Consider the following 22,882-nt stretch of genomic DNA (forward strand, 5'->3'; position numbering starts at 1 on the left):
CATCTGTCATGGTTATAAAAGCTACAATGTTATCTCTCTGGGAACCAGTGAACTGTATGACTGACATTTCTGCAAGTGCCTTCACCATGAATGAACATTGCTGAAAAATACTTTTTGGTTATTACTGAATTTGCCCTTTTCTCTACTGTTGTGCTGCGGTGTAGTCAGTACATATAAATTCGGCAGGGGCGTTAGCCTGGATTGGCAGTGCACAGGGACGGAGCCCTGACACTGAACCACGCAACTAGTTTTCAATTAGCAGCCCCAGTATTGCAGCAGTGAGGAACGGAGGCAGGGGTAGTGAAAGGGTGCGACATACTTGCCTCTCCCAAGGTGAAGGGTGGGCATGACTAAGGGGCATACAGTGCGACTACATTGGTGGCAACCAGACAGACCACTGCTCCTGCTGTTGGGATGAGGCAGGGCTGGTTGTAGGTCACACCAATTGTAGCTGTGAGGGCACATCCTCCACAGACATCCTATGGCACACCTCTACAGAGCTCCTTATCAGGTGCACATTGTTAGGGGCATGTAGAAAACCTTCAAGCCACCTTTAATGGCTACCTCAATGATGACTTGCCTCGGCTGGGTCTCAATCAGTGGGGGGGGAATGAGCTTTGCTACACCATAAAATGATCTGATGGTTGGCAATCAGTACTGCCAAAACGGTAGAAAACCTTCAAGCCACCTTTAATAGCTACCTCAATGATGACTTGCCTCTGCTGGCTCTCAATCAGTGAGGGGGATCAAATGGGCTTTGCTACACCATAACAGGATTTGATGACTGGCAATCAGGGTCTATATTAAAACACTGAACGCATCAACGAACGATGTTTCATCAACCCTTTTTCAGAGAAAGCTGAAAATGTCGACACCTCAGAACAGCGATTTCTTTCCTAGGGAAAGAAATCTCTGTTCCAAACAAAAACAAAAACAAAAAAAACAGTTAACATTTCCAGACACATACACACGTACCTTAACCCTAATTCTACCCCCCCAATAAAAGTAAACAGCTGAAAACACATACACACGCAACTCAAAGATACATCTAACACAAAACAAAGTAAACTTTTTAAAACATATGCACTTATCTTAACCTGCACCCTAACCCTAAGGTCAGTAACTACTGCACATTTACTTAAACAGTTCCAAACACATACACACTTAACTTAACCCTAATTCTACCCCCCCCCAAAAAAAAAGTAAACAGCTGAAAACACATACACACGTAACTCAACCATACATCTAACGCGAAAAAAAAAACCAGCAAACACTTTCATACATATGCACTTACCTTAACCCGCACCCTAACCCTAAGGTCAGTGACTGTTGCACATTAACGCTCCGAAGCTGTAGCGGACAAGGGAATCCATGAGACCACATTACACTGCAGAACACAGCAAAGCAACGAAGCGGTCAAGCGACTTCTTTCCCAGGGAAAGAATTCATTGACAGCCATTTCGCTGTTTTGCCCGTTCGCTCTTTAGGTATCGATGAAAACGCATTCGACAAAATGCGTTTTCGTCGTTCTAATAGGAACCCGGCAATCAGTACTGCCAAAAATTGCAGATAAGAAAATAATAAGTTGAGGGGATCTTTGTGCTCAGGAGGGGCATGCTGGAGGGCTTCCCCAACACATAAATAAAAAAAAGTGCTTGCTCATCACTGAAAGTGGTTTTCAGAGATTCTGGTTTACAGTACTGGTGCTCAGTGAAATTATTGCTGGTAAGTTTTAATGAATCCACCTTTTTAACCAAGTGTGCCCCTATCATGAATGCAGAAAAGGTTGTCTCCTTTAATCTTTTAAACACCTGAGCATTAAAACTTAGCTAAGTGCAGATGATTGCTAATGGACAAAGCCCTGACTGTAATGCAGCTTACCCAGGTTCAATTACTTATCTAGGCACTGTTGAAGACTGTCAGTGAAGAATAAGAGCCAACAGTGAATGCCACGTCAGCCATTCCCAGGGGACTGAGTTTGTTTTAGCCCTGCTGCAGAAACCAAAGAGTGCTCTGCATTCTAAGGTAGGTCTGAAGGAGTGTGGATGCATCCAGCCTGCTTTCAGAGTAGCAAGGCAATGCACTACACTTGCTGGCCAACACAGACTCTATAGGAGAACTGGAAAACTCCATGCAGGATGACAGCCACAAAACCTGGGCTCTCACCTCTCACCCCTATTGTCCTCCAACACCAGGCAAAGGAAAGGAAGAATTGGGCCTGACTGGAATGAGGATCAGTTGTCACAGGGATGAGGGCAGAGCAAAAAAAGTACAGTTGTGTACATTTACCATAAATATAGATGTTTGAGTGTATTCACTATTGCAGTCATTACATTTGGGTAATCTGCTGGCAGGCTGCCCTCAGTCAGCCTGATTAACAAAGTCTTGGGTCCTGCGTCAGTTGCTGTCCCTTCCTCCATGACATCAGGTCATCAGGGGTATAAAACATGCAGCTGACGTCATTATCTCAGTTTTTCTTGCCCCAGATGTCAGGTGCCCCCTTGGGGAGCAAAATAAAATTTTAAAACACAAAAAATACCTCCAACCAAAAGCAGATACACCAAAAAGGCTTTTAAGCATAGTAACAGAAAGTAGAGGTATAGTCATAGAACAACAGGGGACTGCAGGGAGGGTAACCAGGACTGCAACAGTGAATACACTCGAACATCTACATTTATGTGTACACAACCGTACTATGTCCTTCGTGTTTCACTGTTGCAGTCATTACATTTGTGTTGGGAGGATGGATTTATACAGCATAGGACCAGCTATAAGGCCCGGCAAGACAGCAGTGGCAAAGCCAGCTCTGGATTTAGAGAAAATTGGTAAATGATAATGCTTGGTGAAAGTATGAACTGAACTCCAAGTAGCAGCTTCTAGAATATCCCTGGTAGGAACACCTCTGAGAAAAGCTGCAGAAGTAGATGCAGCCCTGGTGGAATGACATCTGATCCCCTGGGGGATAGGTTTTCCATTGTGCTTATAGCAGAAATGAATGCAATGGCTTATCCCTTTAGAAATGGTTTGTTTTGAAATAGCCTTTCCCTCTGCCTCTGTAGCAAATGCTACCAGCATTTGTTCAGATTTTCTTCGAGTTTTTGTCCTCTCCATGTAGAATCTAAGTTGTCTGTGCACATCCAATGAATGCAGAATCCATTCCCCTTTGTTCTGTGGATTGGGAAAGAAGGTTGGCAAATGAATGGACTGATTAAGAGCCACACTAGATACCACCTTGGGCATGAAGGATGGACTGGTCCTGAGTGACACCCTGTCCGCATGAAAGATTATGAAAGGCTCCACTGCCATAAGGGCCTGTAACTCAGATATCCTTCTAGCTGAAGTGATTGCTAGAAGGAAGGCTGTTCTCCAAGAAAGAAATTTTAAGTCTGCAGTAGCAGCTGGCTCGAATGGAGGTAGAGTGAGTTTCTCCAATACAAAGTTAAGGTCCCAGGCAGGGGTTGGAGCTTTCCAGGGTGGTCTCAAGTTTTTGGCCCCTCCGAGGTACTGCTTGAGCAGAGGATGAGAGAAGAGGGGAGGTTCTGTGTTATAATGAGCTGAAATGGCTGAGGCGTGGATTTTAATGGAGGAAAAAGACAGGCCCTTGTGAAGCATCTCAGTTAAGTATTGTAAAATCGGAGGTAAATTGAGCACTGCTGTGCTCATTCCTTGAGATTGATTCCAAGCACAGAATCTTTTCCATTTGTCAGCATAAGATTTTCTAGTACTAGGTCTTCTCGCCTCCAAGATGACATCCATCACACGTTTGCTGAGGGATGCTAAGGGGGAATTTAAGTGATTAGCCAAGCTGAAAGGTTCAATGTTGGGAGCTGAGGGTGCAGAATCTGGTTCTCCTGCTGAGACAGTAAGGAAGGTGTCTGAGGCAGGTGTCATGGTGATATTTGTAACATACTGCGCAGGAGCGGGTACCAGTGTTGGTGTGGTCAGTCTGGAGCAATCAAAATCATTCTTGGTTTGTCCTGTTTGACTTTTAACAGAACTTTGCAGAGTAGAGGCAGAGGTGGAAAGGCATAGACTGATAGGTTTTTTCCAGCTGAAGGACACAGCATCCACTTTCCAGGCTTTTTTGCGGGGAGTCCTTGTGCAAAATTTGTCCAGCTGGTAGTTCCGGGGGGAGGCAAATGGATCTATGTCTGGGCTCCCCCATTTGCATGTTGAAAATCCGTGGCTCCAGTCTCCACTCGTGTGGGTCCATGAGATTTCTGCTTAGCCCATCTGCCAGTGTATTTAACTTTCCTGGCAGGAATTGAGCTTGTAGATGCACTTGGTAGCTCAAAGCCGTGTTCCACAATGCCATGGCTAGTCTGCAGAGGGGGTAGGAATGTGTACCCCCCTGCTTGTTTATGTACCACATAACTATAGTGTTGTCAGTCTTTACTATTAGTTGTCCTGGAAGAATGTAGTCCTTGAAGGCTGTCAGAGCATTCTGTACAGCTAACATTTCTTTTTGACTGATATGTAGGTGCATTTGATTTGGGTTCCATTTGCCCTGAATGCACTTCCCTGCCAGGTGAGCCCCCCCCATGCATAGTCTGATGCATCTGTAGTTAGGGTTTGGGCGGCAGGGGGTAGAGTGAATGGCAGTCCCTTGTTTTGGTGGCAGGCCTCTGCCCACCATAGGAACTCCAGCTGTAGGCAAGGTATGATAGCAATCATTGTTTCCAATATGTGACAATGTTGATTCCATAGACTTTTTAAGTACCACTGAAGTTTCCTCATATGCAGTCTTGCATACGGAATCAGGAGAATGCAGGAGGCCATGAACCCCAAGACTTGCAGTATTTGTCTTGCAGATAGCAGGGCTTTTGTGGCCACTTGCTTGAAGTAAGTTACCAAATGAATTTGCTTCTCTGGCAATGAGGAAAACCATCTGGGCAGTTGTATTCAAGCTTGCACCCAGGAATGTAATCTGTTGAGAGGGTACCAGTTGTGATTTCTTTTCGTTTATGGTGTACCCTAGACAAGTTAGAACCCTTTTTACAAACGCCAGATGATTTAGAAGTATGGCCTGTTTTTTTGCCTGAATTAGACAATCGTCCAGGTATGGATATATTTGAATATTTCTTTGCCTGCAAAATGCAATAACTGCAGCCAGGCACGTTGTGAACACCCTGGGTACAATAGACAAGCCAAAGGGCAGTGCAGAGACCTGATAATGCAAGTAGCCTGCTTTGAAGTGTAGGTATCTTCTGCAAGATTACCTGATTGGGACATGCAGGTAAGCTTTTTTTAAATCTAAAAAACAAACAAGTAGACAATATTCAACGTCTACTTGTTCGTTTGTTTTTTAAAGTTTTTCGGCTTGGTCCGTTTTTTCAGTAGTACTTTTTTTAAACCTAGAGTTGCCAACCAGGCATCTTTGCCTAGCATAGGAAGTAATTGGTGAAGAGTCAGCATCTTGAATTTTGGAATGTCCAGAAAAGTGTTTAGAGTAGACAGGTCCAGAATTGCACACCACGATTTGTCTTTTCTGGGTACCAGGAAAAGTCTGGAATAGAAACCTTGTCCCTTTTCCTCTTCTGGTACCGGATGAATAGCCCCCCATGTTGAGGAGGGAAAGTACTTGTTTCTGTGCCTCTGCCCACTGATTTGGGGGCAGGTCTGGCCACCGGTTTGGTGTTGGCAACGTGTGGAATTGAAATCTGTATCCCTGGAACACTATATTTAAAACCCATTTGTCCTGGGTCATGAGTTCCAAATTTTTTTGCATGAAAAGCAATCTTTCCTCCCAAAGGGGCGGCTAAAAGGTAAGTGCTTGGAAATTTTAAAGGAAAGTCATTGAGACTGTTTACCATAGGGGGTGTCTTGTTATTTCCAGCTTTAGAAGTGGAGCCCCCCCCCATTGCTTAGGTCTGAGAGTCCACTGGGACTGAAACCTGGTGCTTTTGGTGTGTCTGGATTTGGCTTGAGAGGATCGGGAAAGAGCTGGAAAGGACCAATTCTTGGTAGGCCAGTGCCTACTAAATCTTGGAGGTTGCACTTGTAAGAAATCTTTTACAGTTTGCATAGATTTAGCTTTATCTTCCATCTTTTTTAAAACTTCTTCAGCCTTATTGCCAAATAGGTGGTCTTGATTTAAAGAAGCATCCAACAATTTTGCTTTAACATGATCAGGCAGAGATTGCTTCTTAAGCCAAGCATGCCTTCTAAACACAGAGCCAGTAACAGCAGCCCTGCAAGAGGCCTCTAAAGAATCAAAACCACATTGCAAAGTAGGTTTCCAACTTGTTCAGCAAAATGCGATAAATCCTGTAAATCTTTATTTTCCACACAGTCAAAAATCAACATCATTTTCTGTTTAAGCAGCAAAATAATATGTTGTTGATATTTTTACATATGAAATTGGCAGTTTAAAGCTCTGATAGCCAAGGTTGCAGAAGTATAAATCTTTTTACCCAATCTATCACGCACCCTGGAGTCTCTATCAGAAGGGGTAGGATTTTTAGCAGTAGAAGCCTTAAGGCCCTTAGGCCCTTGAGAAATGGTTTTAGGATCTGCAACAGGATTTTTGAAAAGGAACTTGTGGGAGTTAGGAACCTGTCAGGTTTACACGGAACTGGAGACAGGGAATCAGGGGCCATACTGGATTCCAAAAACACATCAACAATGTCTAATACAGGAGGCATAGCCAAAGGCCTATACTGAGGTAAAAGAATAAAATCCCTAAGCCTCTTTTTTGAATCAGAGAATTCCTGGCTTTCCCAGTGGAAATGCTCCCATAAGGTATGTAAAGTTTCACCAAAAGAGAAATCCTCAGGAGGGGAAGCAGAGGGAATGGAATCCTCTGCATGAGAATCCTCATAAATAGGTATGGACAAATCCAGGTCATTAGGAGAGTCGGAAGAAACAGAATCCTGATCAGAAGATTCAAAGTCAAGCTCAGGCCTAGGCCTCTTAGAAGAGGGGGGTTGACTGTCCCTGATTAGAGTAATTAGATCTTAGCCATTTTGATCATTTGTTTTTTAGGCATAGGGGCCTGAACATGTGGCCTGGGCGTCGTTTTTTTTCGACATAGATCGAGATTTAGGCCTTAGTATTGAAGATGGAGTTGGTTTTATATGCAAGTCTGTAGGCCTGAATGCACCCTCAGAAGCCGGTGCCTGCACAGTGGCTCCAGATCCATCCAAGATAGAGACATCCGCGGGTTCCATAGATGAAGTATCTCGCGGCATACCGGACTCCAAATGGTTCTCAGTAGAGGTCTGTGAATCAGAAGTAGCTGGTTATCAGGGGCTGCGAAAGCGCCTCACTGAGTACCGGCGAACTGGCGACTGGCTTAGGAGAAGCGTCGTCAGTTTTGGACCTCAACGGCCTGTCTCTGTCTTTATCTTTGCGTTTTTTTTCGAAATTCCGGTAGTCAGATGGCTAACTGACATTTCTGGATAATTAAACCGAGAACCGAAATATTTAGAGGCAAAAATGTACCGATGATGGATAGTGCGCTGATTAAATAAAGCACAAAACCGACAGCAAGGTACGTCGTGGTCAGGGCCTAGACAAGGAATACAGTACAGATGAAAATCTTTATGAGGTATTTGCTTTCCACAAGTAATGCAATTATTAACTTTTACTGACATCGGTAAGGAACAAGAAAAAGTTTCCCCAATGGAGTATTTAGATTTAAGTTGAAGACTTCAATTCTGAAACTCGAAAACGAAAATTTCAGGAGTCGGCTGACCGGCACTTGCGAACTGCTTCTGCTTCGGGCACCGCACGGCATGAAAGACTGAGGTAATGACATCTGCTGCATGCTTTATAGCCCTGACATCATGGAAGAAGGGACATCAACCGACGCAGGACCCAAGAATTTGTTAATCAGGCCGACTGACGGCAACCTGCCAGCAGATTACCCAAATGTAATGACTGCAATAGTGAAACACGAAGAACATCACATCTTCAACTGCATGCATCCACACACATGTATGCACACACTCAAACTAAAAAAAAACTGATCATATAAATGGGCTAGTCCACTAGTGCAGTCTTAAGATAAAAGACTGCACCGTCAGTGATCTGTATTTGACTAGAGGCATACGGGCCACAAGGCTACCTGGGGGATGCAACCTGTCGTCACACAAAAGCCTCTCATAGTGAGGACTAAAGACAAGTCCTGTGCAAGGTTATGGAATGGGCCCTCAGTACAAAAATCAGGGAGAAAGCACATGTGTGTGACCAGACATGTTGTACTTCCACATAATGCACACTGTGCAGAGTCTATGGCATGGAAGCCTAGGTAACAAAGGGGAAAAAACTGCCACCCCTAACATGGTGGCCTAGAGGACTGCAAGGCTTGTGGCTTTCACATGACCGACATCCATAGATACAACACAAGCACACTGCAGTTCCTCTACTCATTAGGCGAGACTTGCCTCATACAATACATTCACATAAAGCATAAAAAGGGGTGGAGTTATAAAGGGACTGCAAAGACAGATGATGCCACACAAATGGAGTAAAGACTGGATTCAGTCTGTAACCTGAGATCTGGTCAAAGCAAGAAGCCAGAAATTCTACAAAAAGAATTGTGTGTACTAACTTGGATTACTGGTGTTTTTTTTTCTTCTTCTTCTGAAGTTCTGCCACAATAAGTCAATTTCTAAGCTCATACTTCTTTTCACACATCAACTGTTGAAAAACTGCATTTCGTTATTATGTCAATTAAGAGATTAATGGTATCAGTTACTCTAAGTTTTTAAAAGCAGAGAGAAAGGCAGCTTACCTCATAAAACCTGCAAAAAGGAACACCTGAATCCCTACTATGGCGTGCTCTGATGTATGACGCAGTCAGACTATGGCATTTTCCATCAACTTCCTTTCCAAAACGAAGGCAGCTGACCTTTTTTGAAGCACAAAAGTATATTGTAAACATCGTAACATACCACAAATATACAATCATAGTTTATACAGAAGATATACACACACACACACACACACACACACACACACACACACACACACACACACACACACACACACACACACACACGCACACACACACACACGCACGCACGCACACACACACACAAATTCTGGAGAAGACCACCAGACATTTAAAACCTTATTTAACGGGAGTATACAATGCAAATTCTGATGCACAGCCAAAATCATTGGCAAAGGTTAACAAAATACTTACTGTAACACGTTTTGTAGTTAATTAAATAAAAAAAAAAAAAAGACAATTTTCTTCAGGGGGTTAGAAAAGGATAGCCTACAGTAAGACATGTTAATATACCCTCATACAAATGGAGAAGGGATAAACAACAAGGAAACTGGGTCTATATTAAAGACCATTTTTTTACTATATTAACTCCATTGTCCACGAAACCACATTATATTCAGCATATGCATTACACTATGTCGCTGTCTTTTTTTCTTTGTAATAGCTGTCACTGAAGTAAAAGAATGAAACAATGTAGATTGTCAGCTAGCAAGAGAAGCACTGCTCAACCTTACATACAAGCAAATTAGTTGAAAACAGAATAATGTAGTAACAAGAACCTGTTGTAGTGCACACAAACCAAACCGCTAAAATTTAGCAATGGTTTATTAAAGTTGAGTGCTTTCGTTCCTTTTTCTTATCGAACTTCATCAGAATTACATACACAAGTTAAAACACACAAATACAAAATTTTATAAATCACATGATTCCAACCAGCCATTACAAACAATTATTCAATAAACTCAAGCAGCATTATAACATTCTAATTTTAATTTTAAAAAGTAATTAATAGAACAAGTCTCATTTAACCCTGGTTGTTCATGTAAGGAAGGACCTAGAAAAGGGTAAGTTCTTCTCAAATAACTATATAAAACCCACATTCTCAAATTCTTATTTGCATTTTACCAGCTGGCATACAAGACATCAGAAAAAGGTAGCTGTCAAAGGACAACTAGTCCATTTAGACAGAATGGTATCAGAGATTGATGATTTTTATGATGAATGTGAAGGATTAATGAACATGTTTTATTTATTTATTTTACATTTGTTAACTGGGTTAGTCCAGCTGAGCGTTTGGCTCATTTTCAGTGGAGACCAGGAGAGAAAAGCTCCGCAACCAGTGAGTTATTAAATTTTACTTACAAACATTTAATGAGATAACATTTACAATAAATCATACAGAAAGCACTTGAGTACAATGTTATAAATCATACAGAAAACACTTAAGTACAATGTCATGAAAGGAATAAAGCGTTCATATTTCATTCATGTTTTTTAGAAGGAGCTACCCAAAAAGTTTTCTTAAAGATATAAGGGATGAGATAGTTACCAAGACAGTTAATGGCACTTCTGTACCTATTTTAGGTACAAATAGACCAGAGGTAAGTGTCATTTCTGGGAACCAAGAGAGGCCCACAGTTTATGACAAAACTAAACTTTTCATTTCCACATATACTCGATATTAACATAATAGCAGTGTTTAAATAAAACTTGGAAGATTTTTTTGTCAGACAAAGATATAGCTGAAAAAATAGGGGAAAGATCATGTATCATTTACAGAAGAGATAAAACATTCATAGGTTCATAGGTTGGTACTAGGCTATCAGCCCTAAGGCCTATACAAGCCTAGCCATAACAATTCCCTGGCTATTTCTTCCCACATTATTTACTTTCCTGGACCCCTGTCTAGCAGGGCGACTGACGTGATCCCTGGGGTGAATTTCCTTTCTCCCATCCAATCATCAAGGTTCCTCTTGAAGAGGTCCAAAGAGGCACTCTGCTTGACATGTATGGGCAATCTATTCCAGAGTCTGGGGAGTCTCTGGGTCAGGAACCTATCCCTCCAACATGTTTTATTTATTGTGATGACAAGGTTTAGATCCCTGGAGCGTGTAGCTCTGAGGGATTGGGATTTCTTTAAGTGTAGCATGTCCAACAGCTCTGGGTTTGACATGGCCTTGTATGTTAAGCAGAGATCGCCTCTGAGTAGACGATATGCGACAGAGTATAGCTGGAGTTTTTTAAGGCGGTCAGCGTAGGGCATCTGCTTTAGGCCTGTGATTCAAAACATATTTAGTGCAAAATAAAGATATGCAGGTTAACAAAAACAAACATCTGCAGGGGACATTTAAATGTGGAAGTTGTTCTCAATGTTCAATCATTATTACAGGTGATAGTTTTTGTATCAGAGGAGAACCCTACAAAATTAATGACCATTATTCATGTCATTCTAAGCAAGTGGTTTATTTGGCTACGTGTCATTTCTGCCCTATATTTTATATTGGGAACACCTCCAGGAAGTTAAAGGACTGTATTTATGAACACCTGTTAGACAAAAGAAAAGGAAATATGACAAATGCTTTGTACGAGCATATAAAAAATTTTAACACACATTTCTTTGTTTTGTTTTTTTCAGTGACTGAACAAAGTATAAAACGACCCACAAGGATGGGTAATAAATGAAAATCTGGACAAATGTAAGTTCAAATGGCAACTTAGGTTGGATGCCATGAACCACCCAGGGTTAAATGAGATGATTACCTCATTAATTCACTTTTAAAATTAAAATATTATAATGCTGCTTGAGTTTACTGAATAATTAATTGGTAGTTTTTAATGGCTGGCTGGAGTCATGTGATTTTTTAAATGTTGTATTTAAGTGTATTTTAACTTGTGCTCTGATGAAGTTCTGATACAAAAAAGGAAGGAAATCGCTCAACTTTAATAAATCATTGTTGAAATTCAGTAGTTTGGTTTGTGTGCACTACAACAGATTCTTGTTACTAGTTGGTTTATATCTCTTCGGGTTCTCAGTTTGAAAACAGAACAAGACAACCTCCATAGTCTGCCCTTAGTATACAGCTGTAAATCCACAGCTACAGCACAAAGCCTTAGTACACACCTAGCAACCTGTCACTGCCCCGCAAAGCATCCTTCCTTCCCTCCTCCATGTAAACCTCATTTTACTGAAAGCCTCAACTTGCACATCACCACCCATTCCATTAACCAGCTCCAAGCAGCAACCACTCTCTCTGTCTCAACGACCTTCCCTATAATTTAGTTCTTTCAGCTCTACTTTCCTTTGATGCTTTTTGGGGCCTGTACATACCTTTCCCTGATCTCCAGACGTATACATGGACAAATCTTGATGAAGCATGACCTCTACAGCAGCTGAGCATCTCTTGTATTTAGAGTGTAATCCCCCCCCCCGGATACATCTCAGCAACCCTTCTGGCTTTAGCTACAGCCATTTTGCACTGAAACATACAACTCCAGGAATGTTTTCACCACTCTCCCAGGTCCTCATCCTGGATAGTCTGGATCAGTTTCAACTCTTAACCTATTACTTTACCCCATCTCCTGGGTTTCTGGGTCTTTGTATTCATCAGCAGTAACTCTTACCCGCTATATAGCCATACATCTACTTCATTTCACTAACTTCCTTGTCTACCCTCTATCTTATAAGGTAATTCCTACCTTCGTCCAACAGCAACAATGCTAAGTTGGCTCTCAATGCCCTCTGATATGTACACTGAAGACCACCAATTTCAGCACTTGTCCTCCACTGTAGCACATCACTTGTCACTCTCATTTCACCTAACAATGGTACCTTTAATATTAACCTCTATGTCCAAATTTCCATTTATTTATTTTATTACTAGCTTCCTTGCCGTAAAAGTATATGAAGCTTTGGGATCAAACTGAAGCAAAAATCTTCTTATCTTGACAGGACAGGTCAAGATGATTAGCCCCTTCCCCAAAAAAGAAGTGTTCAGCATCAATTGCAAGTGAGGTCACATGTAGGGAAATTATCTTAACACAGATATTTTAGTAAATTTTAATGCATTGCAACTATAACAATACTTACTTTCTATCCCCTGAACACTAGAAGGGACAGCAGTGGTGTTCAAAACCCCTTGTACAGACAGGAACATCTTTTGCACAACCGTCAAAATTTACAAGAACCCTCTCCAGTTAACAATGGGACTCTCTCCCCTGCCACCTTGGACATCTCTCAGCAAGGGGCAGCAGTGGTGTCCAAAACCCCTTATATACAGAGGAACTGCCATCACACACCAGACAGAACTCACAAGAACCCTCTCCAGTTAACCCTGGGACTCTTTCCCCTCCCACCTTTAAGGGCTTCTCATGGGGAACAGCCATGATGTACAAAACCCCTTGCACAGACAGGAACTGCCTTTGTACATCCACTGGAATTCACAAAAACCTTCTCTAATTGACACTGGGGCTCTCACCCTTACCAACTTTAACTGCCTCCAGCATGGGACAACAGTGGTGTTCAAAATCCCTTGTAAAGAGAACCTCTAATTGTGCACCTGCCACAATTCGCAAGCGCTCTCTTCAGTTAACATTTGGGCTCTCTCCCCTGCCACTTTTGAAGGCTTTCAGTATGTTCAGGGCTGCCGCAAACCACTTTCTTCACACTAGTAATTGTCTGTAGTCAGCACTGTCTTGTATGATTGCTTGCAAGACCAGTTGGGTCAATTTATATGGGAAATGGGAGTAGCCACCATATTAGATCACTTTTTTTTTGTCCGGGACAGCCATGATTTATCTCCAGTACGTCTCACTGACACTACTATAAACTTGTACAGAAAGGATAGAACAGTCTCATACTGATTATTTTTGGAGCAGGTCAAGGGGACTGCCATGTCTTGCAGTTTGATATACAGTGGATATAAAAAGTGTACACAACCCTGTTAAAATGCCAGGTTTTTGTGATATAAAAAAATGAGACCACAATAAATCATTTCAAAACTTTTCCCACTTTTAATGTGACCTATAACCTGTACAATTCAATTGAAAAAACAAACAAATCTGTTTAGGGGAAAAATATAAAAAATTAAAAACATACAATAAGCTGGTTGCATAAATATGCACACCATTAAAAGTACAGTTTTGTACCTACCATAAATGTAGATGTCCGATAGGTATGCATCTGCAGTCATAACATATGGGTTGTCCTGCCTCAGGCAGCCCTTCGGTCGGCCGGATTCCAAAGTCTGGGTCTGGCCTCGGCTGATGTCGCACTTTCCCCGACGTCAGAGCGTCTGGGGTATAAAAGCATCAGCCAACGCCATTTTCCTCAGTTTTTCTTGCCCCAGATGCCAGGTGCCCTCTAGGAAGGCTAAATTTGGATAAAGGCTGAAAAGTTCCAAATATTTGCAAAATATATACATATATAAACAAACAAACAAATACACCATAATAGATTCCCTCAGCTAGCTGAAAGAGGGGTAAGCACCCTAGGAATACCACAGAGAGGAAGGAGGGTGGGTAATCCTGACTGCAGATGCATACCTATCGGACAATGGTAGGTACAAAACTGTACTATGTCCTTCAAGGATGCATCTACAGTCATAACATATGGGTAGAATACCATAGCCAATCTGGGGGAGGAGGTACTAAGAGAATTATGGTGTAGTTAAGATCCCCTGCAGTACTGCAGTTGCAAACCCTACTCGGGATCTGGAGTATAAAGGTAGATTGTAATGCTTGGCAAATGTATGCACGGAGCTCCAAGTAGCAGCTTCTAAAATGTCCTTGGTAGCCACCCCTCGTAGGAAAGCTGTAGTGGTGGCTGTGGCCCTTGTGGAGTGAGGCCTGATGTTTTCAGGAACTGTCTTTCCATGAAAGGAGTAGCAAAAACTAATGCAATTTCCTATCCATTTTGAAATTGTCTGTTTGGAAATTGCTCTTCCTTGCACCCCAGTTGCATATGCTACAAAAAGCTGGTCAGTTTTTCTGTTAGTTTTAGTTCTGTCCAAATAGTAGCGTAGTTGTCTGTGTATATCCAAGGTGTGCAAAAGTTTTTCCCCTTTGTTCTGTGGGTTAAGGAAGAACGTAGGCAAGTGAATAGCTTGGTTCAAGGATACCCTAGATACCACCTTTGGCATGAAAGTAGGATTGGTTCTTAGCGAGACTCTATCCTGGTGAAAAATAAGAAAAGGCTGCACTGCCATTAATGCCTGTAACTCAGATACTCTTCTTGCTGAAGTGATTGCCAGAAGGAATGCAGTTTTCCAAGATAAAAACTGGAGGTCTGCTGAAGCTGCTGGTTCAAAAGGAGGTAGTGTCAGTTTTTCCAGCACAAAATTGAGATCCCATGCAGGTAGGGGGGGGGTCTTCTTGGAGGTTTAACATTTTTGATCCCTCTCAAAAATTGTCTGAGAAGAGGGTGTGAGAAGATAGGTGGATCCACATTGTATTCTGCTGAAATTGCTGAAGCATGAATCTTAATTGATGAATAAGACAGACCATTGTGGAACAATTCTGCTAAGTATTCTAGGATGTGTGCAAGGTTTGCCACTGTGACATCTGTGGCCTTTGATGCGCTCCAAATGAGAAATCTCTTCCATTTAGCTGAGTATGTCTTTCTTGTGGAAGGTCTGCGAGCCTCCAGGATAATGTCCTTCACCCTCTGAGATAAAACGGTTTGGTTGGGTTTTAAGGAATCTTCCAGGCAGTTAGCTGCAATGTTTTCAAGTTGGGATGCAGGGTCTTGAAATTGTTCTGCGTTAGAAGAAGAGGCCATAGGGGAAGAGGCCATGAGTTTGCCTGAGACATGCTTCTCAATAGCGGGTACCAATGATGTCTTGGCCAGTCCGGAGCTATTAGTATGACTTTTGGCTGTTCCTCTCTGATCTTCAGTAGAACCTTGTACATCAATGGGAGAGGTGGAAAGGCATATACTGTTAGGGCATTCCAGCTGAAAGAGAGAGAGTCCACCCTCCAGGTTTGTGGGTGGTATGTCCTTGAGCAGAATTTCTTCAGTTGGTAGTTGAGTGGGGAGGCGAACAGATCTATCTCTGGGATCCCCCATTTCTTTGTTATGAGTTTGAAGATGTCTGGATGCAGCATCCATTCGTGTGCATCCATGGTAGTTCTGCTTAAGCTGTCTGCTAGTGTATTCTCTTTTCCTGGTACGAATTTGGCCTGCAGCTGGATATTGAGATTCAGGCATAGGTTCCACAGATTCATAGCCACCCGGCATAGAGGGTAGGAATGTGTGCCTCTCTGTTTATGTACCACATGACCGTGGTGTTGTCTGTTCTTATTAACAGATGCCCTTGCTGGAGGAAGGGTCTGAATGCCTCGATTGCATGCCTTACTGCCAGCATTTCCTTTTGGTTTATGTGCATGCTTAGCTGCCCTTGGGGCCATAGGCCTTGGATACGTTTGTCCTCCATGTGTGCTCCCCATCCTCGGTCTGAGGCGTCCGTGGTGATGGTCTGCCTTGTTTTTGGTTTGTTGAAAGGCAACCCTCTGTTGGACTGGCAGGCCTGAACCCACCACAGGAATTCCTTTTGAAGGCATGGAATGATTTGAATCATGGTTTCTAGACTGTGACTGTGTTGAGACCATACATTCCTTAGGTACCATTGTAATTTCCTCATATGCAATCTGGCATGTGGAATTAAAATTATGCAAGATGCCATGTAACCCAGGGCCTGCAGGACTTTCCTTGCAGTAAGCTGAGTTTGTCTTGTCAGAGTCATGAAGTAATCTGGAAGTTGTTTTTGTTTTTCTTCTGTGAGAAAAGCCATCTGAGTGATTGTGTCCAGATCCGCACCCAAAAAGGTTATCCTTTGGGATGGTACTAGTCTTGACTTTTGGATGTTGACTTTGTATCCCAAGGCTTGTAGCAGGTGTATGGCATAGGACAAGTCCTTTAACAATTTTTTCTTGTTGTCCGCTTGTATTAGGCAGTCATCCAGGTATGGATAAATTTGAATTCCCTGAAGTCTGCAGTGTGCAATTACTGATGCCAGGCATTTCGTGAATACTCTGGGAGCAGTAGATAAGCCAAAGGGCAATGCTGAGAATTGATAATGCTCTGATCCTGCAAGAAATCTGAGGTGCCTTCTGCAATCTGGTCGGGTAGGGACATGCAGGTATGCCTCCTTGAGATCTAGAGTCACCAGCCAAGACTCCTTGCCCAACATGGGAAGGAGTTGCTGTAGGGTCAGCATTTTGAATTTTGGCACAATGAGATAGGTGTTCAGTGCGGACAGGTCGAGTATAGGCCTCCATTGGTTTTCTTTTCTTGGCATAAGGAATAGTCTGGAGTAAAATCCTTGGCCTTGTTCTGTAGATGGTACCCTTTCTATAGCTTTCATCTGAAGTAACTTGCTGATTTGTCTTAAAGCCTCTGCCTTCTGGTTTGGTGGAAGGTTTGGCATTCCGCCTCTTTTTGGCAAGGTATGGAAGTGAAACCTGTATCCTTTGTCTATTATTTGCAATGTCCATGTATCCTATGTAATGCAATACCAGTTTTTCCAGAATAAAGCCAGCTTTCCGCCCAAGGGTGCTTCCAGTTGATCCCTGGTAGGCGGAATCAGAGTCAAGTCATTGTGTCTGTCCTGTAGTAGTGGTAGTAGTTGTAGCTGTTGCACTACTCCTCTGGTTGGCAGGCTGTCACTGACGGCCTCTGTAGGGGCCCTTGGATTGACCTCTGCCTCTAGGGCGCCTGTTTCTGCCTCTCTGTGCTCTGGAGGAATCTGGAAAGGACCAATTCTTTGTAGGCCAGTTTCTATTGAACCTCGGAGGTTGAACTTGCAGGAAATCTTTTAACTGTTTTCACAGATTTTGCTTTTTCTTCAACCTTCTTTAGAATCTCCTGTGCAGGGGAGCCAAATAAATGCCGTTTCTCCATTGGAGCATCGAGGAGTTTAGCCTTGACCTGGTCTGGCAAAGATTGCTCCTTCAGCCAGGCATGTCTATGAATTACTGCCCCAGTCATTGATGATCTAAATGAAGCCTCCAGTGCATCATAGCCACATTTTAAGAAATGATTACTGACCTGTTGTGAGTTGTGTACCATATCCTGAAGGGATTTACGGCCTAAGGGTTCAGGTGAAGAAAGTTTCTTATTTAGCTGATCTAACAAAAATTCTTGGTACTGTATCATATGGAATTGGCAGTTTAATAACCTGGCAGAAAGAGTAGCAGATGTATAAACCTTTTTTCACCATCTCTCTAATGCTCTGGACTCTCTTTCAGAGGGTAGGGGATTTTTGGCAGTAGCGGCTGCAACCCCTTTAGGGCCCTGAGAAATAGTTTCTGGGTCTGCAGCATGGGCTTTATACAGGTGGAAGTGAGAATCCAGGACCCTGTAATATCTGTCAGGTTTGACGGGGGCCGGAGGAAGAGATTCAGGTACAGTACTGACATCATTGTACACATCATCAATTACAGTTAGAACCGGAGGTATAGCTAAGGGCCTATGCTGGGGCAAATGCAAAAAGGTCCTTAATCTTTTTCTAGAATCAGAGAAATCCTGACCCTGCCATTGAAAGTGTTCTCTCATGGAGTGTAAAGTCTCCCCAAAGGAAAATTCTTCAGGGGGGGAGGCTGAAGGGATAGATTCTTCTGCATCTGCATCCTCATAAGGCGAGTAGGCCCCTTCCTGGTGGTCTGACAAATCAGATCCATCCGTGGAGTAATCTGAGGAATGAGGTTCAGAGGGGTCAGTCCTGGGCCTTTTGTCTGGAGGAGGATGGGAGGCCCTGTCTGGGTGAGGTTGAGAACCCCTAATTAAGGAGATAAGGTCCTCAGCAAGACTAAGGATCTGAGTACTAGAGGAAGGCCTCTGGGATGTAGATTTGGCAGGCAAAGCTTTTGAAAGTTTGGCAGCTTTAGCCCTGGAGAAGGCCTTAATAGACATAGAAGCTGGGGGCCTAGCTGCTCCACGTGCAGGGGTAGAAATTTCCAAAGGTATGGTGTCGGACAAATCCTGAACACTAGCTTCGGTAGGGAGTTCTGAAGCTGACTCAGCCGGGGCCTCTCTGGCCTCGGTGGTCAGAGGTATGGTTTCGGTAGTAGGAATAGCCGTGGACTCGGTTTCAGCCAAAACCGAGACACTCGCGGTAGGCCTAGCCGTGGTTTCAGCCGAAACCGCGGGCCGCGAGTGTCAGTCCTTTTCCTTGCGTTTTTTGACCATATGCGTAGTCGGAGTCTCCGACGGCATTTTGTAAGCAAAATCGGTTCCAAAAAACTCCTCTGCAAACTCCGACCGATGTCTAAGAGTCCGTCGGTTGAAGGAGGCACAGGCTAAACAAGCTGATACGTCATGGTCTGGGCCTAAGCAAGGAAGGCAGTAAGAATGGAAATCCTTATGAGGTATTTGTTTCCCACAAGTTAAACAATTATTTACTTTGTCTGACATCAGCTGAGGCAAGAAAGAGTCCCCAACGGGGTACTTAGCTTTTTTCGAAGTCTTCGGTAGCTGAAATCTCTGGATCTGACCGACTGGCACTTGCGAACAGCTTCTGCTTCGGGCACCGCGCGGCAAGAAAGACTGAGGAAAATGGCGTCGGCTGATGCTTTTATACCCCAGACGCTCTGACGTCGGGGAAAGTGCGACATCAGCCGAGGCCAGACCCAGACTTTGGAATCCGGCCGACCGAACGGCTGCCTGAGGCAGGACAACCCATATGTTATGACTGCAGATGCATCCTTGAAGGACATCTAATACTTTGTTGAAGCACCTTTTGATTTAATTACAGCATTCAGTCTTCTTGGGTACACAACTTGCCATCAATTAAAGAGACTCTGATTAACCCCAAACAAAGTTCAGCTGTCCTAGTAGTATTTTCCTGACATTTACTCAGTTGCCTGCTACAGCAAAAGCCATGGTTCGCAGAGAGCTTACAAAGCATCAAAGGGATCTCATTGTTGAAAGGTATCAGTCAGAAGAAGGGTACAAAAAAATTTCCAGAGCATTGGATATACCATGGAACACAGTGAAGACAGCCATCAAAAAGTGTAGAAAATATGGGATAAGAGTGACGTTGTAAAGAACTGGACATCCCTCCAAAATTGATGAAAAGACAAGACTAAAACTGGTCAGAGAGGCTGCCAAGAGACCTACAGCAACACTGAAGGAGGTGCAGGAACTTCTGGCAAGTACTGGTTGTGTACCACATGTGACAACAATCTCCCATATTCTCCACGTCTGGACTATGGGGTAGGGTTGTAAGATGGAAGCCTTTTCTTACACAGAAAAACATCCAGGCTCAGCTAAAATTTGCAAATTCATCCAGGCCCGGCAAAACAATACATCAAGTCTCCCAAAATCCTGTGGGAAAATGTGTTATGGTCTGATGAAACCAAGGTTGAACTTTTTGGCCACAATTTCAAAAGGTACGTTTGGTGCAAAAGCAACACTTCACACCACCAAAAGAACACCATCCCCACAGTGAAGCATGGTGGTGGCAGTATCATGCTTTGGGGTTGCTTTTCTTCAGCTGGAATTGGGGCATTAGTCAAGGTGGAGGGAATTATGAACAGTTCCAAGTATCAGTCACTTTTGGACCAAACCTTCAAGCGTCTGCTAGAAAGCTGATGATGAAGAGGAATTTCACCTTTCAACATGACAATGACCCCAAGCATACATCCAAATCAACAAAAGAATGCCTTCACCAGAAGAAAATTAAAGTTTTGGAATGGCCCAGCCAGAGTCCATACATAAATCCAATAGAAAATCCGTGGAGTGACCTGAAGAGGGCTGTACACAAGAGATGCCGACAGATTTGGAGGACTTTTGCAAGGAGGAGTGGGCAAATATTGCCAAGACAAGATGTGCCATGCTGAAAGACTCCTTACCAAAGAAGACTGAATGCTGTAATTAAATCAAAAGGTGCTTCAACAAAGTATTATTATGCAACCAGCTTATTGTTATGTTTTTTATTTTTTTATACTTTCCCCTAACAGATTTGTTTTTCAATTGAATTGTATAGGTTACAGGTCACATTAAAGGTAGAAAAAGTTTTGAAATGATTTATTGGGGTCTCATTTTTTTACATCACAAAAACATGGCATTTTAACAGGGTGTGTACACTTTTATATTCATTGTAGTGATCTAGAGTATTGTCTACTCCCATTTCCTAGACTGTTGCTGCTGTGATCCAGTCACCAAACAGTTACTTAGCCACAACCACCCATACTTCCCCCTTTTTGTACAAAAAGTTGTTTCCCAAATTATCTCATTACACTCCTTCCCTTCTTTTCCCTCAGGAACCTGGATACACTTAGCCTGAGCTATTGACCTACTACGTTTTAACTTTTTATGTTTTTGTTGAATTCAGCTTGTGATGCAACTGCCTAGCTATGCAATCAAATAAAAGTATGGGTGAATATTAAGTGTTAAGAGAACACTGTCGGGTTTTATTAATGGGTTGCGATCCACTTTAAACTGCATTGTCTATGAAATACCCATGCGCTAGAACTGTATATGTAGAAATCTGGGTTTTCTTAACTGATCTGTGCAGGAAGCTGATTTTATTTAAATTGATTTACTCTGGAAGTATAATGCTGCAGCACTATTTTGTCCTTCATGTATACAACATTTTAGAATAATTTTAAATATGACAGAACATGTCTAAACTAATCAGCTAATTAATTTAAGAAAGTGTTCATATTGTATCTGGTGTAATATTTCCTTCTGAATGTGTTAAACCACAGGATTGTGTGCATCAATTTCACTTATAATTTTGATTAAAGCATGTGAATCATTTCTCTTACAGGTTCATACGTAAAGTACTAGGCTGGCTGCCCTTGCAGGCCATTTTAAGCCTATCCAATTTCATTTTTTGTTTTCAAAATAATCAATCACACTTAGTTACAGATTGGCAATACTCACACCATGGACGATAATTACATATTACCCTTAACAAGAATAATTAGGCTCATACCATAGATAATTTGAGCGAACCCATGCATGGGCTAAGCATTTAGGAGCTGCCCCTGCCCATTAGTACTACTACAGGGGGCAACCCTGGGTACATTTTCTGCTTCCCATCCATAGATCTAAGTTGTGCTTGAACATGGACGGGGATTAACTCTGCTGTATGCAGATGGAGAGTCTACTCCTCAGGAGCAGCATCCTCTGCAAGACATACCTGTCCCTTCAAACCATTCTGTTGATGTTGCAGAAGAGGTTTAGATCTCTAGACGGAGTATTTCTGATGCCATTTGACTTGTTGATGTTCAATAAATCCATCAGTAATGGGTCGGAGGATGCGCTGTATGCCAGACACTGGGGTCACCTCTTAGCAGTCTGTAGGATACAGAGTACAGCGACAGAGCTTTGAGTAACATGTACATTAAGTTAAGGCCTTGTATCCTTTTACTAAGGTATCTCTGTGACCATTAAGAGCTCACACAAGTATGAAAGTAGAGTGGGGAATCCCTACCTGTAAGGATTTTCTTTGTTTTTGTGACACTGGAGAAAAAGCTTTTCCATTTGGATATACAGAATCTCTAGTGGTATGTTTTCTTGCCTCCTGGAAAACCTGGAGCACATCCTCAGAAAATCTGTGGCTGAAAGGGATTACATTTCTATCATTTCACCAGACTAACCCAAACTAAGAGAATGTTTCTGTGTATAGCTAGGTATAAACAGTTTCCCTGAAAGCTTGTGAACCCGTTGATATTTACTTGACAAAACTTAGATCTGTAAAAATAATACAAATGCTGTTTTAAGTTATTATGTACCACAATGAATGTCTACTATAAGAATTGTTATGTTTGCTATAAGTCTGCTCTATTTTTTTTCTCTTCTCTCATGTCCTGTATTGTATTGTGGAGCTTTTCTCCCCGGGCCTCAGCTGAAAATGAACCTGTGTACAGTCAGACTTTCCCAGTAAACAAATGTAAAATAAAATAAATAAATAAAAACCTACAATGTCAGGATGAGGTCTGTAGAGTAACTTGTGATGATAATCCCTGGCCAAATGATGAAGGGGGAAGCAATGCTGGCTGGGCCGAAAGGGAGTCACCAACAAGAGTTTCTGTATGTCCCTCTGGATCTTTAACAGAACCTTTGGGATTAGGAGAAGTGGAGGGAAGACATAAGGGAACTTCCCCCTCCATGAAAAAGATATGCTGTCCTTCCACTAGGCC

The 22,882-nt window shown here is 42.6% G+C and overlaps 1 protein-coding gene across 1 annotated transcript in view; it reads right to left on the reverse strand.

Moving 5' to 3' along the window:
* ERCC2 (ERCC excision repair 2, TFIIH core complex helicase subunit) overlaps positions 1 to 22,882 on the reverse strand; it is a 2,230,202-nt gene that overhangs the window by 1,283,937 nt on the left and 923,383 nt on the right. Inside the window, exon 6 of the mRNA XM_044070725.1 lies at positions 8,738 to 8,854. Within this exon, the coding sequence (XP_043926660.1) occupies positions 8,738 to 8,854 (117 nt within the window). The remainder of the gene's footprint in view (positions 1 to 8,737; positions 8,855 to 22,882) is intronic.

The sequence above is a fragment of the Protopterus annectens genome, chromosome 1.part0 (genome assembly GCF_019279795.1).
Source record: "Protopterus annectens isolate FY-2018-M chromosome 1.part0, PAN1.0, whole genome shotgun sequence".
In the NCBI taxonomy this organism is placed as follows: Eukaryota; Metazoa; Chordata; order Ceratodontiformes; family Protopteridae; genus Protopterus; species Protopterus annectens.